We start from the raw sequence: 18,903 nt of genomic DNA on the forward strand, positions 1-18,903 counted from the left end.
ATCATTATAACAAATGATATGGATAAAGTAATCACTTTTTATTCTGGATTCTCAATACGGAAACCTAGTCATCTATTACGTTATTAAGATGACTATACATCTGGCTGGGTTGAATAGAGTTTAATGTGGCATTGCCATGAATAAATCAATGCTTGCCCATTTTGAATGATTACCAGTGTTGCAAATATCCCATTGCTCAAATGTATAGTCTTAATCATCAAGCCTATAAAAAAGTTCTTTAAGTTGTGTTATTCACTTTTAAGCACGTCATGACATAGTTTGGGCTTATAACTCTTGACTAAAATTTCCCAAATTATATTTGAAAATATAAAACTACTGCTTTTTGTTTTTTATGCCATCTCGAGAAATCTCACTACACCAGTTGCCAGCGGCATAGACACAAAGATCACACAAAGGACTTCCAGCGATGTAGCTCTAAAAGCACCCAATATCTGTAGAAGCACACTCTCCTGCCTGCATCTTATTGTAGTTCTGTTCATTGGCAGCAAAGTTTATGTGCCCATTTGCTTTCCACAAAGCGTGTAATGGATCAGTGACTGCACAGTAGTATATTCTCACATGTATTAGTGGGAGTCTATAATCTGTATTTTTTTATTCTTCCCAGTTTTTGTAGTTCTATTTAGCCTTCCCTGCTGTAGTTTGTATGTGGGTCTTGAAAGAGAGGCCTTCTTCAATCATAATTCTCAGTTATCTAGTCATCTGTTTTCACCCTGTGCTTCTGTTTGCAAGTTTCATCAATAGACTTTTTAATGAGTCTACCTCTAAATAGGAGGCAAAATATTTTGTTTGGGGCAATCATTTGTTTATTTTGTGTACAGTAGTTGTTCACATGTTGCAGTATACCACTGGCTTTTTTCCCTTGAGTTGTGCTCAAGAGTCTGCCGAAAATGTTACCAGCAGGTTGTTGGTATATGCTAAGATTCCACTGGTGCAGTTATGGCTCTCCATGAGATGTAAAAGGGTTTGTATTGCTAGATCCCGGCGGACGGGCTGCCCACAAATCAGTTCTCGTGGGCATCCAGTAGTTAGTCTTTTGACCACTTTCTGGTTGCCTGCTCACCATCCAGCAACCCAACAGGCTGTGGCACAGGGTGGCCAGACTCACGGCTTCCTAAGGTGCATAAACATCAAAGACTCCTGGAGGTTGTCAAAGGTGCCTGTGATGTCTATCATTATGGCTGTTACATATTTCTGATCTCTGTTTTCTATTTTACAGAGTGCTTGGTTTAACACTTCATCAATTGACCTTTTTTTCTGAAATCAATATTGGTGCGAGATAAGTCACGTTAGCTCCCTGTGTAACTTAATCTGTCACACCAAAGGTGTTCTTGGACCTTTGCAAGTGAGCTCGGAAGCAAACTGACCAGTATGATTTTGTATTGGTTAGGTCTTTATCTGTGCCCTTCTTAATAACTACAGTGTTTTCTATTTTCTGCACTGTTGCTATTCTCCCCAGTCACTGAGTCTTGTTCAGGTTCCCCATTAGGAATGAGGCAATGAGTAGTGCAATGTGTTGTAGGACTTCCACATGGACACCATCGGGTCCATGGGCTTTTTTTCCCCTTATTCTTGTTATCGATTACACAACCTCCTCTTGTGGAAAGGACAAGTGCATCTTCTGTTCTGTAGTTACATTCTGGTGCTGCTCACAAGTTAATGTGAATCTGTAGATCTGTGTTTTGATCCTCAGATTTTACAGTCCTCTTCACCTGTGCACTCATGTGCCAATATTTTGTCTCAGTGTTGACAAGATCAGAGGGATTATGATTGTTTCCATTAAAATTTTGTAAGCTAATCCTTAAATGTATTCTTGTAATTGTTTTTGTGTAAAGTTGTCCCAATGATGTTCTTTTGCCTGGAAAATGGCAGTTCTGTATCTATTCTTCATCTCTCTATATCTGTAGTCCTATTAGTATTTTGTCACTGTTTGCTTATTTGTAGTATTTTCTAATTTTATCTTGTTTTTTTTCCCCTTAGCTTTGTGAGCTCAAGTAAATATGGGACTGAGCTCATGTAACTATGGGATTTTTTAATATTGTTTTGGTTTATTGTTTGTGTGTGGTATTGCTGATTTTTGTGCCATCTCTATCAGTTCAGTCAATGCAAGGATTTTGTAATCCACATTTTATATTATGTTTTGTAGAGGACAAACAGGTATGATTGAGAGTGTAAAAATCTCTCTGCAACATTGTGGATCTGGGTTTTTATTGTAATCACATTATGATCACTTTGTGTGCAGCTTTTGAAAATGGTCCAGTCTCCTATTTGTGTCAGGGCTTTATTATTTGTGACAGAGATATCTGTGTTACTTTGAAGTCCTGGGTCTCCTTAAAAGGTATGTGGCTGCTCCTCCCTGTTAATAATGTGTAAACTCTGTTTGTGTAGTGTGTCATTTACTCTTCTAACTGTATCATCAGTAGTGTTGGAGTGCCATAACACCAATTTACTAGAGGCTTTTGTGTCTTGTGTATTGTAGAGTGCTCCTAATGCAATGTACATTTGGTTCAGTATTATCAGAGTACTGTGCATAGAGAGAGATGCAGTGACTCAGTTTGTATCTACCCATGAGATATCTGTTTTTATTGTGTGCTTGGCATGACGGCAACCTATTTTGGCTTCCACAGTTTATTTATTTAGTACTATTATGGCAGCCATTGGCATTTGGTCATCGTTAATTGTTACTATTTATGGAAGAATGCATCTGAGCTGACCATCTTTGGAGTATTGTTCTTGGAAGAAAATTATGTCCACACTGAGTTCTGTCACATATGTTGGTGTGACTGATCAAAATTCTTCTGCAATATATATTTTGTCAAGCTTTAGTTGACAGGCCAATACATATGCACATTCATCATTGGATAACTTAGTTCTCATGCTTCTGTTGGTAGTTTTATTTCTCATAGTAACATTCTTTCTGTTGTGTGATTGTAAGATAATAGATTGTGTCACCTTGTGGAACACCTAGTTGAACTACTGGCCTCTGGACAAGCAGTGATTATCGTTTTGCTGTAAATAGTGAACTTGTGCTTGCCATAGGCCATGACTAGCTCCAGACAAAGACAACCTAAGTTTTGTTACAGAGAGAGTCCTGAATGAAGTAGTAGCCCCTTATTCAGTTGGAACGTAATGTTCTTCCTCAATGCTGAAATGATTGAGAATTTATCTAATTTAACAACATTTTTCATGTCACAAACCATATAAACTGTCATTAGTTTGTTTGTATATGAGTAATGCTGTCTGCACTTCTTCTCAAAGCGAAAAATTCCCAGTGTTTCTGTTTGCCAAATAACATACAGGAAGCATTCTGTATGACCAGCCCTGGACACCACGCAACAAGCAACAGTTACAAGAGAACTGAACTTCCTGCAAATGGTTATATGGCAATCCTCTATTTGTTTGACTGATTAGTAGCTCAAAAGGAAGCTAGCGGAGTTGATGCGACATAAATGTGCCTCAAAAATACCAAGACAGCTTTTGCTGAAGTGCTGTAAATGCCATGGTCATTGTATCACTCTCATAACAGATGTTCTACAATAATGGTAACAACTCCTGTCCAACTGATAAAAGAAAGAAGTTTTATGTTTGTCACGTGCCTTGTGAGCCTGTGACTGAGTGAGGTGGAACAGCGGTAAGACTATGAACTTGTATTTTGAAGGACAGCAATTAAAATCCCCATAAAGTCATGTAAATGTAGGTTTTTGGTGATCTCTCCAAAATTTATTGAGGTGAATGCTGAAATGGTTACTTTAAAAATGGCCCAACTGATTTCCTTCACCAATCCAAGCTCATACTGTGTCTCTAATAACATTGTCGATATGATATTAAACCCTAATATTCCTTCCTGTTTGTGAGCTTGAAAGTTAAAAGCCCTGCATGGTGTCTAAGAGTCCAAGACAGAATTGACAGTGTAGTACACTAAAAGAGTTGCTAGCAAACTATCATTTCACTGTTATGACAGTGGCATGTGTTGCTGCTGAACTATCAGCAGTAGCATTATCCATTGTTGCTGTTGTTGCTGGACCAGTGCTGTATTATCATTTACTCTGTTGCTGCTGAAGCTGCTTTTGTTTCTGCTGCTATTGTTGCTGTATTTACCATTAATCATACTGCTGTTGTTGTTATAAAACTTTCAGCAGCTCTGTGGTGGCTGAATCTTCCCTGTACATAAAACAGTTTCAGACTTACCATGTCATATCCCAAAATTGATTGAATTAATTGAAAAGTTTCTTTTTTCCATTTATTATCGAAGTATCCCACTCAGCAATAAATGTTTCTAATAAGCTTTGTATGGCTCTGATTTTGCTTAGTATAAACTCTGAAGAAGTAGACTGGCAAACCACCATTTCACCTATCCTGGCTGATACCTTTCCCTTTGTTTTCCTCATGGAATATTTCTTGAATTTCATGCAAGTTTTTCTGTTTAAGAGGTGTAAGCTCACATTTTGTAAGTGTAAATCCACGCAGTATTGCAGTTTTCATTTCTTGTGAACAGTCTGCTACATGGCTCACTGAAGCATCAGTGTCCATTGGTGCCAAATCAGGAGGTTAGCAAGTTCCTTATCAAGGATTATGTCTGTTTTTATAATTTACTTATTCAGTTAGTCTTGCTTGGATGGGTGCATGCTGTGTGCAGATGCAGGAGGAGCTGGCAACAGTTCACGAACAGCTGAATGCTGATGCTGATTCTGGCCCAAGATGCTGGAGTTGGCAGCCGTGTGTGTGTGTGTGTGTGTGTGTGTGTGTGTGTGTGTGTGTGTGTGTGTGTGTGTGTGTGTGTGGGTGGGTGTGTGTGTGTGTGTGTGTGGGTGTGTGTGTGTGTGTGTGTGTGTGTGTGTGTGTGTGGGTGTGTGGGTGTGTGGGTGTGTGGGTGTGTGGGTGTGTGGGTGTGTGGGTGTGTGGGTGTGTGGGTGTGTGGGTGTGTGGGTGTGTGGGTGTGTGTGCACCAAAAGATACATGTGAGTGTCTTTTAATCATGCCTGTCTGCAACTAGATGTGTCCTCTTTACAGTAAGTAGCAATTTATCTTTTCCTACATTGTTGATAGACCTACCTAGAGTTTCCATTGTTTGATTCTGGCTATGGTCAGTCACCTTCAGGCTGCTGCCTCAGGGTGTAGTGGTGGCAGAGAATCTGGCATGTTGCATGGGGCACCTCAGGTCTCAGTTGTTTTGCCCATGGACTCTGCTGCTGAGACACCTCCTAGTGTATGCGACGTGGTGGATCCACCCTCACAGCAGAATGAGTGATGGGTAGTAACACATTTGCGTCGCTCATGGCAGGGGACCAATGTGGATACTGGGTGTGTGGCCTTGCCCACTGCCCCTGTCAGTGAACAGGTGCCCACTCCTTCAGCAGGGTCTGAGTAGGCACAGTGGGGGGTGGGGGGGGGGGGGGTGGGGGTGGAGGTTTACTAGTTACCGAGAGCTCCAACATTAGGCGCACCATGGAGCACCTTAGGCAGCTATCATTCAGGACTGGAAAGAAGCCCAATGTGCACTTGGTATGTCTGCCACAGGACCTCATCCGAGATGTGGAGGTGGCCTAAGCTGCAGCTGTCTAGTGTGCAGGATGCAGTCATCTGCAAGTTGTGGCTCACATTGTCACCAACAATGCCTGTTGTATGTGTTCTGAGGCCGTCCTCAGTGCATACAGGCAGTTGGCAGAAGTAGTGAAGGCTATTGGCCTCATACATAGAATAAAAGCAGACCTCACAATCTGCAGCGTTGTTCCCAGAGTTGATTAGGGTCCTTTAGTTTGCAGCTAGTGAAGGATCTCAACTCAAGGATTCATTGACTCTGTGACAGTCTTGGCTGCAGACTTCTAGACCTGCATTATTGATTGGGGATTTGTAGGACACTCTTTGATAAGACAGGGGTGCACTACACAAAAAAAGCAGTTACTTGTGTAACGGAATACTTGTGGAGTGCTCATGAGGGTTTTTTAGGCTAGGTGGTAGTTTGAGTTTCTCTGATGAACATTCACCAGTTGATAGGCAGCAAGGGAAGTCAGACAACATTCAGAGTACAGATACTTTGTCAAAATTTTATCAGTAAATTGTCGAAGTATTCATAACAAAGTTCCCAAATTTTGTGACCTCTAGGAAATTTCTCATGCTCAGATTATGGTTGAAACCAAGAGCTAGCTGAAGCCTGAAGAGGAAAGCTCTGAGATATTTTGTGAGTAAAGGAACGTGTATCAGAAAGACAGATCAGAGGCCATAGGAGGGAAATGTTCAGTGCAGTTGACAAAAATATTGCCTCAATTAAGGTCAAAGTTGAGTGTAACGGCGAATTTTAAGAAAAGTGATACAGTTTGGAAAAGTCACCCAGAATCCCAGGTCAGGGTAGACTTACCAGATGGGGTGAGAAGGAAAGACTGATTGTCGACTGCACTGGATGAGATTTGAAAACCTGAGAGTTTAAAGGTGGAAGACCTTCCATTTTCTGAACTGTACCCCTATTCCTAAACTTCTCCAGTGTTTTTCCTTCATCCCTCTTCCCCATGAACTCTTCTGGAGCCATTGGCTCAGAAGGATGGTTGAAGAGTGTGTGTGTGTGTGTGTGTGTGTGTGTGTGTGTGTGTGTGTGTGTGTGTGTGTGTGTGTGTGTTCTCCTACTGCCAATTGATTATCTGTCCAATTACATTGAGTATAGACTCAGATGTCTATGATTGATTCATTGCGGAGGGTAGTTTGGCAGCCCACAGGCAATGGAAATATTTTAAATCTTGTAGCTACAAATAGGCCAGATGTCGTCGATAACATCAGTATAGAAACAGGGATTAGCAATCATGATGTAATTACAGCAACTATGACTACAAAAACTGATAAATCAGTTAAGCAGGCTAGGAGAGTGTTTCTGCTAGGAAAACAGATAAGTAGTTATTAGCATCTCACTTAGACAGTGAATTGACATCACTTAGTTCCAATAAGATGAATGTAGAGAAATTATGGGTAAAGTTTAAGCAGATAGTAAATCATGCCCTGGAAAATTATGTTCCTATTAAGTGGATTAAGGATGAGAAAGACCCACCATGATTTAATAACAAGATTCAGAAAATGCTGAGGAAGCAGAGGCTGTTGCACTCTTGGTTCAAAAGAGAATGTGGAAATGATGACAAGCAAAGGTTAATAGAGATTTGTGCATCTGTGAAAAGATCTATGCATGAAACATACAACTACTACCACTGTCATACCTCAGCAAAAGGTCTGGCCGAGAACTCAAGAAAATTCTGGTCTTATGAAAAATCGCTAATTGGGTCTAACGCTTCCATCCAGTCACTTGTTGACCAGTCTAGTGTGGCAGTTGCAGATAGCAAAACAAAAACATAAGTTTTAAATTTCATGTTCAAGAAATTATTCATACAGTAGAATCAAACAAACATACCATTATTTGACCATCGAACAGACTCTTGTATGGACGATGCAGTAATAAGCATTACTGACATAGAGAAACAAACTGAATGAGTTGAAGATGTATAACTCACCTTGTCAAAATGGAACCCAATTCCACTTTTCAAAGTGTACTCTATCGATTTGGCCCTTGACCTAGTTTGCATTTATCATGAAGCTATCACCCAGCACAACATCCCAAGCAACTGGAAAAAAGTACAGGTGACTCCTATGTATAATAAGGGCAAAAGAACGGACCCACAATATTATGGGCCAATATCCCTGCTGCAGAATCCTTGAATGTATTCTCAGTTTGAATACAATAAATTTTCTTGGGACCAAGAACTGTATGTCTGCAAACCAGCATGGTTTTAGAAAACATCAGTTGCACTAAACTCAGTTTGCCCTTTTCTCACATGATATACTGCAAACTAGGGATGAAGGGCAACAGGCAGAGTCCATATTTCTAGACTTCTGGCAAGCATTTGACACAGTGCCTCAATGCAGGCTAATAAAGAAGGTATGAGCATATGGAATATGTGGTGTCACCGCCAGACACCGTACTTGCTAGGTGGTAGCCTTTAAATCGGCCGCAGTCCGTTAGTATACGTCGGACCTGCGTGTCGCCACTATCAGTGATTGCAGACAGAGCGCCGCCACACGGCAGGTCTAGTCTAGAGAGACTCCCTAGCACTCGCCCAGTTGTACAGCCGACTTTGCTAGTGATGGTTCACTGTCTACATACGCTCTCATTTGCAGAGACGACAGTTTAGCATAGCCTTCAGCTACTTCATTTGCTATGACCTAGCAAGGCGCCATATTCAGTTACTATAATGCCCATCTTCAAGAATGTATTCTGAACAGATAATATTGTGAATCATGTACCGTCAAGAGTGACGTTCATCATTAATGGATTAGAGTTAAGTATCAAACTAATTATGTCTGCTTTCTGAATTCTCATTCCTTGTCATGTTCCAGACCTCACGTCAGTATAGTTCTTCCCTCCTCACACTAGCCTGCTTGAGCTAAAACACGTGCATTTCGGCCTCCACTCATAACCCGATGTTGGCTCTTCTGCTAACACAAAAGAATAGGTTCACAGATATGTGAATGGCTCAAAGAATTCTTAAGCAACAGAACCCAGTATGTTGTCCTTGGCTGTGAGTGTTCATCAGAGACAAGGGTACCATCAGGAGTGCCCCAAGGAAGTGTGACAGGTCTGCCATTATTCTCTATGTACATAAATGATTTGGCAGACAGGGTGGGCAGCAAGATGTGGTTGTTTGCTGATGATGCTATGGTGTATGGTAAGGTGCCAAAGTTGAGCAACTGTAGGAGGATACAAGATGGCTTAGACAAAATTTCAAATCAGTGTGATCAATGGCAGCTATCTCTGAATATAGAAAAACAAATTTACATGTGAATGAGTGGGTAAAATGAACCTGTAATGTTCAGATACAGCATTAGGAGTCCTGCTTGACACTGTCGTGTTGTTTAAATATTTGGGTGTAACATTGCAAAGCAATATGAAATGGAACAAACATGTGAGAATTGCGGCAGGTAAGAGAATTCTGGCAGGTAAGGTGAATGGTCAGCTTCAGTTTACTGGAATAATTATAGGAAAGCATAATACATCTGTAAAGGAGAGCACATATAGAACACTAGTGCAACCTGTTCTTGAGTACTGCTCAAGTGTTTGGGATCCATTCCAGCTTAGATTAAAGGAAGACCCTGAAGCAATTTAGAGGCAGACTGCTATATTTGTTACTAGTAGGTTCAAATAAGACACAAGTATTACAGAGGTGCTTCGGGAACTCAGATGGGGATCACTGGGGAGAAGGCAACATTCTTTTCGAGGGGCAATATTGAGAAAATTCAGAGAACTGGCATTTGAAGCTAACTGCAGGATGATTCTACTGCCCCCAACATATGTTGTGTGTAAGGACCACAAAGATAAGATACAAGAAATTAGGGTTCATATGGAGGCATATAGACAGTTGTTTTGCCCTTGTTCTATTTCAGTAGAACAGGAAAGGAAATGACTAGTAGTGGTATAGAGTACCCTCCACCATGCACCATATGATTGATTGCACAATATCTATGTAGACGTATATCATTTCACCATTATGACAGTGGCAGTTGTTGTTGAAACTGATCAGCTGTAGCAGGATTCATTGTTGCTATACCTGTGCAGTATTATCTGTTACTCTGATGCTGTTGAAGCTGCAGCTTTTTGTTGTATTTGCTGTCAGTGTTACTGTTGTTGTTGTTATAAAACTTTCAGCAGTTCCACAATGACTGAATCTTTCCTGATAGAAAACAGTTTCAAATTTATCACATCATATCTCAAAAACCATGGATTCATTGAAATGCATTTTTTCCATTTAGTACCAAAGTATCCCACTCAGCAATAAATGTTTGTAATTAGTTAAGTTTAAACATTGAAAAAGACCTTTGATCCTCCTCTCCCCTCCCCTCCCCTCCCTAATATATAGCTCATAACAAATATCTCCCACAGAAATTATGTAAAAACGGAAAAATTCACTATGATACAGGCTTATATAGTTTCTAAAAGTATCTTTAAAAAAATATTTTCCAATTTTCATTAATGTCTGAGTTATATTTCTTTTTGAGATAGGTGAAAGTTTGGCATCTGGAAAGGTTTGCTACTTCAGAATTGGCAGATACAATATTTTGCACAGTGAAGGTGGCATGAAGTGCTGTAAAATTTTGTGAACATAATTTTCTAGTTTCTAAAGTGTTTTAATTGTAAGATATACTTTGACCTGTCCAATATCTGATGTGCTGTACTGTACATGTAAGATTTACTGGACCAATAAATACAATACAATACAAAACCTTGGGAGCCGGCAATGCCAATACAGCCAGCACTGTTGTATTGTTAGTGGGAGCAGTCCAGCCCACTCATTGTCAAACACCAACTAATTTAAATAGGACTATAGACACAAAGCATTTGTAGCCATTGATAGTAATTTCTATGACCTGTTTTAATACCCCTGGTAAACAATTTATATTGTCCAAGAGTGGAACAAAGCCACTTACTGCAACCCTACAATTTTTTTGCTACATGTGTCTAACTGCAGTCATACATACCTTTAAATTGCAACTGCCCCAGTGTTATTTTATTTGAAACTGTTGGTAGAAATCAGTCATCACTAAACGAAAAGTTTGAGCAGAAAAAGATCTGATCAACTGTGGTGTGTTGCAGGACTCAGTAGGTACAGTATTGGGACCCCTTCTCTCTCTTGACTTTATAAATGATCTAACTCTCAATCTGCCTGATGCTCCTCTAGTTGTGTTTGCTGATCATACAAATTTGTTGTTCCATGGCACATCAATTCATCAAAGAAGACTTAGGCTCACTGATGGTATTAGCAGACTACTGTCCTGGCTCTTCAAAAAGATCATTATTGATTACTAGCAAACAAGCACACATGTTATGCTGTCTGTCCAGACAACAGCCAACCCACACATTGTCAGTAGAACTAGAAGACACTAAAACTGAGCAACTGTCAATTCTCTAAATTCTTGGGTGGATAGGCTGATAGTTCTTTGCAGTGGGATGCACACAGAGAGAAACTGCTAAATAAATGAAGCAGCCTTTGCTAAACTTCCAGAAGTTTCAGTCAATCCTGTGACATTAATACAATGGAAACAGCATACTATGGTTTAGCCCATTCACAACTTCCATGTGGCCTACCTTTCTGTGTGGCATCAACAGAAAAGTATTCTTAATGCAAAAAAGATCATAAAAATCATTAAAGGTGTATCTTCACAAACAACAGTCAAACCAGTTGTTCAGGAACTAAACATATTGCCAGCTCCCTGCACCTGTATTACAGTAGCTATCTGTCTCATTCAGAAAAATTTATACCTCTTTGAAACACAATAAAATTGATGGATATAATAAAAGAACTACTGGAGACAGTCATGTAACAGTTCAAGGAGTGAGCAGATGCTGTACTGCTGAAGTAAGAAACATGAGAAGGTTACTCTACAACAAACTACCCTTTACCATAAGAAAGAAGAACAGCACATTTAGGAAAAACGTTAAAGATCTACTTAGCAAAAATATTTTCTACTCTGTTGACGAGTACATGAATAGAAATGGGAACTGCACTAGTCAGTGGCATAAATGGGGAAGAGTCTATACCTAAGTACTTGTATCTCATATGAGTACCTTATATTTTTGCTGTCCTGTACATTTTCTTATGCTGAGAAGATCTTTTACTTTTTATATGTATTTCAAGTATTTCTTATACTTATTTGTAACAGTGAAGTACCATTTAGTGTAAATGCTACTTAATAGTGTTTTACAGTTAGTGGCATTCATTTATTTGTATTATTAAGACCTAAAATATTTGATTAGCTGACAAAATTTTCTTCTGTTTTAACGTGACCAATTTTATAAGAAAGGTATGAAACATTTTTGTGTGTTTATTTTCTCTAATGTATCCTGTGTAATGTGTTTTCATGATATTGTCATATATCTTGTATGTTTTGTATATCATAAGAAGCATGAGACTAAATAATAACAACCAAATAAATAAATTTCTAATGTCCCCAGTGTCATGGGGCCTTAAGATTTTAACTGTTAAGTATACAGATATAATAGTGAAAATCAAGTCAATTAGTCCAGTAATCATTTGTTTCCATTGCTCACCTTGTACTTGCAATTAAAAATGTTCCACTCTTTATCAGCACCTAGCTTGTAATTAAGTTGGACCCAGAATATTGTAATAAACAAAGTGGAACACAGTGTGCTTTCTTCTGTTTCTTCTTCTTTCACTTCACCCTCTTTGGAGCCTAATGAATCAGCCATTTCTTTATATGTTGTTCCTTTGTTTATGCTCAATATTTCTTCATTCTCTCTCACCTCCTACTCCTCCTCCTCCTCCTCCTCCTGCTCCTCCTCCCCTCTTATGAGGTAATGGGTTTTGACTTTATTTATAATTTTGTCTTGGAACTTGAACTTGGATCTTTTTTTAGTATGGTACTTATCTGCATTGTTCTATGGAGTAATGACTTTTCTGTAATTTTTAATTCTCTAAGGTCTTTTTCAATTTCTGTAAACCATTTAGGTTTTGTTAAGCGGTTATGGAAGAAATTCAAAATTAATTTAGTTAATCTGTTAGAGTTCATCCTGGAAAGATGTCCATAAAAATTTAGTCTCATTTGTTGCATAGAATGTGAGTTTTTCAGTTGTTTTGTAGAGAGTTTCATCCTTTATGTATACTATTTTATCATCCTGATATTTTTTCCTATGATATTTCTTAAAATTTTTCTTTCTTTTAGTTCCAATTGTTCTATCTGGCCTATGTGATTCATGGTTAGTGTTTCTGCTGCATGCAAAACTTCTTCTTGATCATTGTTTGGCAATGGTTAGTTTTGGACCCCCATGAAAGGTATTTCTTGTTGTAATCTGTTTTCTCAATTGGAAGGCTAATTCAAGTTCGTTTTTCATGGATTATATTGCCCTACATTCTGTTGCATTCCAACAGATCCATAATCCCAGATATTTAAATTCTTTACTATTTTTATTTTCTATTCTTAGACTTCAGGGTATTTATTTGTTGTTTTTTTTAATTACCATGATTTTAATTTTTTCAAAGGAAATGTTAAGACCTACTTTATATGCTTGTTTCTCTAGTTCAAAGATTTATTCCTTTGCTTCCTCCATTGTTTTAGCAAACAGGGCCAGATCATCTGCAAATGCACTGCAGTTGATTTTGAGATTCTTCTTTTTTCAGCTCAGTCTTATTACACTCTTTATATTTTTGTTTCATTCTCTTATTGCTTTCTGAAGTACACAACTGAACAATAATGGGGAAATGCTATCTCCTTGTTTAATCCTTTTTTTATTTCAAATGGGTTTGATACTTCACACATGAATTTCACTTTTGAAAATGTATTTCTAACAGTGGCTTTTGTTATGTTGGTTGTTTTCTTATCCAAACCCAGTTCTTTCATTGCTGATCTGAGAGATTCTCTATCAATCGAATCAAACATCATCTTGAAATCAATGATGGAAACTATGTCTGCCTTTGTACTTGATTTTTTATATGCCATAATGTTTCTGAGTTTCAGTATTTGTTCAGAGAATGATTTACCCTTTCTGAACCCTCCCTGGTATCCCTCTCGCCTCCCCCCCCCCCCCACCCCCACACCCCCCCCCCCCCCAAAAAAAAATCACTTGTGGGTCCAAATGCAGCTCTTCTCTATTGTGAAAAACTTTTGAAAGAATCTTATCCTGCATCCAGCAGTGATATTCATATGTAATTTTTTGGATCTTTTTGAAGCCTTTTTTGTGATGAGTGTGGATGAGAGCTGTTCTTCACTCTACTGACATTTGCCTATTATAGAGTAAATATTATTCTTATAATTATGAACAAATAATTCTTATGGTTCATTGCAGTTATCGTTAATTCCAATACACTGCTTAAATGTATCTCGGTTTTCAAGAAAAAGGAAAATTTAAGTGATAACATTATGTATTTATGTAGAACATGGTACTTTGTTAATGTGTGTCTGTAGATTTTAAAATACTGGGATCACTGTTTAGTCACAAAGTAGTATAATTTAAACTGCTGCCATGTATTGTGTTACCATCTTTATATGACAAAATATTGTTTTTCTATTATTATTATTATTATTTTACTTAGTTATATAACTGTTTATTCACCTTCTTTCAGATAGCAAATGCAGTGTGGTGGTACTACATTTCAAAACTGCTTGAATTCTGTGACACATTCTTTTTCATTTTGCGAAAGAAGGACAACCAACTGACCTTTCTACATGTGTACCATCACTCTACCATGTTTTCTCTGTGGTGGATAGGCATTAAGTGGGTGCCTAGTGGTTCAAGTAAGTATTTAAAAATAACAGTTATTAACTGTAAACTTTTTACAAGGCGAAATTTATGGGGGATACTTTATGAGCATACCAAGAGTCACTTTGCATTTTCCCAGGTCTTTTGAACTTTGTAAAGTACACACAATATAAAATTTATCTGTATGCACTCATGTATTTCCCTGACACTTCAGTTGATTTAAATACAATCTACCCATATGCCAAGCCTATGCATCAGATATATATTTTATTTATATATTTTCTCCAATGTGGCCAGCAGATAGTTATATAACTTGTAACAGTGTATTCTTTGGAGTCACGCAGATGCCATAGAATTGTATCAGCACAGTGGAGTTGCTGGCATTGTTTATAATGCAGGTACACTGTTTCAGCTACAGGTGGCTGGACAGTTAAGTTCTGTTAGCTCCAATTTCAAATTAGTCTGATACCCTTAACTGAAAATTTGTGTGATTATGTTCATAATTTTATCAAACTAAAATTCAAATTAGTGTACTACTGAATTATGAGACAGAACTGGTGGTCAGTATTTACTTCAGATGGCAAAATGTGTAGTACAGCCAATGGATGCATATAAAAGCAAAAGTGACACACCAACAAGGCCTTGAAACAAATAAATGCTTTGTTGAGAAGGAGGAGGGATATGTCCAGGAAGATAAGAAGGAAGGTCATACCACTCAGACTGTAGGGTGAGTGAAACAGGAATGAGGATAGACAAAAGATGAAAGGGGAGGCATAAGAGACACTAAGTAAAACATGGCACTCTGATAAGCACTGGGCCAGCTTCAGCTCCACTTCAAAGATGATAAAGACAGAGTGAGAAATAAAGATAGGCTACGGAAAAGAGAGATGAATAATGTAAGTAAGAATTAGGACAGCAAAAAGATTCATAATAAAAAATACATTTAATTAAAAAATAATGAAAAGAAGAGAGGATGGCATCCAGGAAGATATTAGGGTGCAAATTGCAAGGATATATGGGAGGGCAAGTTCCCATGTCCATAGTTCAGGGAAGCCAGGCTGCAAGGAGGGCCCACAGGCATCCATAGCAAAAATATCTGCTCCATCATCAAACCCTTCAGCACATAATTAAACACCTCTCAAGACTTTCCTTTCTGCAACTACACAGATTTTATTCATAAACAAATCTCCCAGGCATTATCCTCCTGTCACTTCTCTACTAATAGTTTCCACTTCTAAAAAACTCGGAAGCACTCCCATTATCACCTAGTATCACCCAAGGCCTTGAATGCCTCAATACTTTTCTCCACCAACACTATGACTTTCTCAAGTCAATTCTGCAGTGAGATCTTTTCTTTCTGATACCCTCCACACAGCACTCACTGCCACCTACCATTGCCCTCCTAACCTGTGTAACGTGGTAGTCAAACCTAAAGACATTATACATTCCCAAAGGTTCCTGCCTGTGCAACTGTCCCTGTCCCTTGCACCAACTCATTACCAACTACTCCAGCAACGCCACTGGTAAATCATACCTGGCCTCAGTTGCCTGAGACTGCAGTCATGTGTGTGAGGTGCTTTTGTATGAATGTGTATGTGTGTGTTTGTCATCTAATTGTGATGAAGGCCTTGCGGGCTGAAAGCTATATTTGTGACAGTCTTTTTGTTGTGCCTATCTGTGACTCAACATATCCGCTGTATGGTGAGTACCAACTTTCCTTTTCACAATATTGTTACATTCCATCCTTGATTTTCCATTGTTTGATATAATGTTGAAGGTAGAGCAATTTGTGAAATCATGCGTGTTGCTTATTACCTAACTTGCTTCCACTGCATAGTATTTTATATAGGTGTCAGTGAACCCACACAACTCATTCCTTAAAGAATCAAAATTCCCATGTACAAAACAGCTACAAATGTCTGATTACTTTACAAATGAGTTCGTGTTAAATATTTGACATTAAACATGTAACAGAAAGTTTTGAAAGGCTTGGAAATCATGTTTAAAGTTTTTTGGAAGTCACTAAGTGCTCTCATTATCAAACACTGGACAAATATAATCTGGACTCCATTTTAAGGAAAAGCTAATTTTTCACGCATCTCAATGTTTACGGTATCACAACTCCTGAGCTGCATATCATATAATGATATAATTTTGCAGGTACATTCAGTGATATATGTGGATACTTTCTGCAAAATGTATTATAAACAGACTTAGTAGTAAAGAAGTAATAAATTAAAACAGTATGCCTGATGCTCAAGTTTTATCACATGAGAAACAAAAATGTAGTAAATCATAAACTATTTTCTCTTTCGGCATTTTGTGGGGGATGTCAGTGGGAAAAATTTCATAAAGTATGCAGTTAATGTAAGGTATGTTGGAAGTCACCAAGTGCTCTTCACATATACTGGATGAATATAGTCTGGGTAATTCGTGCACCATGAGTTACACTGTCTAAACACATAGACACAGTTTCTGACTGTAATACTTGTTTTGCTGTGCTAAACTTTTAATATAAGATCTTACTTAATAAATAGAGTACGATAGCATTTTAAATTCAATCACTGATTATAAGATATAATGAAAATTAAATTTTGTTGACTCTGGAAGCCATTAGACAGGCATCCTGCAACTGGGACCACGCTGTGGGCTGATCATTCAATAAGATAGATGGCCACCACCAAACTAGCTGAGTGCATGGATGGGCGTGGAAGAACTGTCCACCGTGCTGACATTCGGTACACAGTTGTTGGAAATGCTTACGGCATGACTCAAGGGACCTGAGTGTCTGCTACACCACACAGGCTGTTTGGATTCTCCCACCAGGTGCTTGGCAATGGTCGTGCTGAGTTCGAGACATCGGTTACCACCAGATCCCTGAAATTAAGCACCTGTACAGGTGATTGTTTGGGCACACGGCTTGCTGTTGACAATGTTTCCTTTGCGTTTATGTCCCGGGGGGCAGGAGTGATGGTGACACGAAACCCCTGACCACCAGTCTTTGTGCCAATGGCCTGGATTAAATTCCAAACCTCTTTGCACAGTTTCATGAAATGAGGGCATGTGACACTGTCAGTGGTTTTCCATTTATCAGGTGGGGGCTTCAAGCTTCAAGGCATACTTGGTGTTATTTGAGAAGAGCAGGCTGTCAGCTGGCACCAGGTTTCACCTTCTCCCACCATCTTCAAAATGAATGTGAGACTACACTCCACACTACACATACATTACAGTAACCTACACTTAACAGGATACACTTACCCACAAAACTCTCATACTTTATGAAGGAAAGGCACCTGCAGGTGTGAAGGACAGGGAAAAACTTTCCAGTTCAGTGGCTGATATGCCCTTTAGTGTCCCCCAGCCATTCATGCCATACAAGTTTACTTTCCTTTATTTTACCCCAATACTTACTCCTCTGAACTCAAGAGATGTTAACTTGCCCTCAAGTATATTATATAATGACTCTCTTTTTCTGCCCTTATTCTTAACTGCACTGTCATCTCTTCCTTCTTATCTATCTTTGTCTCTCACTCTGTCCTTATCATCTCTGGATTATGATATTTTTTATTTATTTAATTTACACGTCAAATTCTATAGGACCAAATTGAGGATCAAATCTCCAAGGTCATGGAACATGTCATCACATGAAATTACAACATAAAAGTTATAACAGATAAAAATAAATGTTTATGAACCTGAAAATAGTCAAGCCATAAGTTTAAGTAAATGCAATCAACAATACAACAAGAATCAGCATAATTTTTCTAGGAACTCCTCGACAGAATAGAAGGAGTGACCCATGAGAAAACTCTTCAGTTTCGATTTTAAAGGACGTGGATTACTGCTAAGATTTTTGAATTTGAGTGGTAGCTTATTGAAAATGTATAATGCACACCTTTCTGCACAAGAGTTAAGGAAGTCTGATCCAAACGCAGGTGTGATTTCTGCCGAGTATTAACTGAGTGAAAGCTGCTTATTTTTGGGAATAAGCTAATATCATTAACAAGAAATGACAGTAAGGAATATATCTATTGGGAGGCCAGTGTCAAAATACCCAGACTTGTGAACAGAGGTTGACAAGAGGTTCATGAACTTACACCACTTATTGCCCGAACCGCCCATTTCTAAGCCAAAAATGTCCTTTAGAACAGGAAGAGTTACCCCAAAATATAATGCCATACAACATATGCAAATGAAAATAAGCAAAGTAACCAATTTTCATGTTGAATGATCACTCACTTTAGATACCATTCGAACAGTGAAAATGGCAGCATTAAGTCTTTGAACAAATCCTGAATGTGGGCTTTCCACGACAGCTTACTGTCTATCTCAACATGTAGAAATGAACTGTTCAGTTTCACTAATCATGTGCCCGTTCTGTGAAATTAAAATGTCAGGTTTTGTTGAATTGTGTGATAGAAACTGTAAAAACCGAGTCTCACTGTGATTTAATGTTAGTTTATTTTTATTTAATGTTAGTTTATTTTCTACAAGCCATGAACTTAGGTCATGAACCACACTATTTGAAACAGAGCCAGTGTTGCACACAACATCCTTTACTACCAAGCTAATGTCATCTGCAAACAGAAATATTTTAGAGTTGCCCGTAATACTAGAGGGCATATCATTTATATAAATAAGCA

General features: G+C 38.5%; 1 protein-coding gene across 7 annotated transcripts in view; it reads left to right on the plus strand.

Moving 5' to 3' along the window:
* Positions 1 to 18,903, plus strand: part of LOC124804628 (elongation of very long chain fatty acids protein 4-like) — a 50,671-nt gene that overhangs the window by 13,119 nt on the left and 18,649 nt on the right. For all 7 annotated transcript variants that reach the window (XM_047264834.1, XM_047264837.1, XM_047264835.1 and 4 more), the window contains exon 5: positions 14,124 to 14,295. In XM_047264834.1, the coding sequence (XP_047120790.1) occupies positions 14,124 to 14,295 (172 nt within the window). The remainder of the gene's footprint in view (positions 1 to 14,123; positions 14,296 to 18,903) is intronic.

Source organism: Schistocerca piceifrons, chromosome 7 (genome assembly GCF_021461385.2).
Source record: "Schistocerca piceifrons isolate TAMUIC-IGC-003096 chromosome 7, iqSchPice1.1, whole genome shotgun sequence".
Classification (NCBI taxonomy): domain Eukaryota; kingdom Metazoa; phylum Arthropoda; class Insecta; order Orthoptera; family Acrididae; genus Schistocerca; species Schistocerca piceifrons.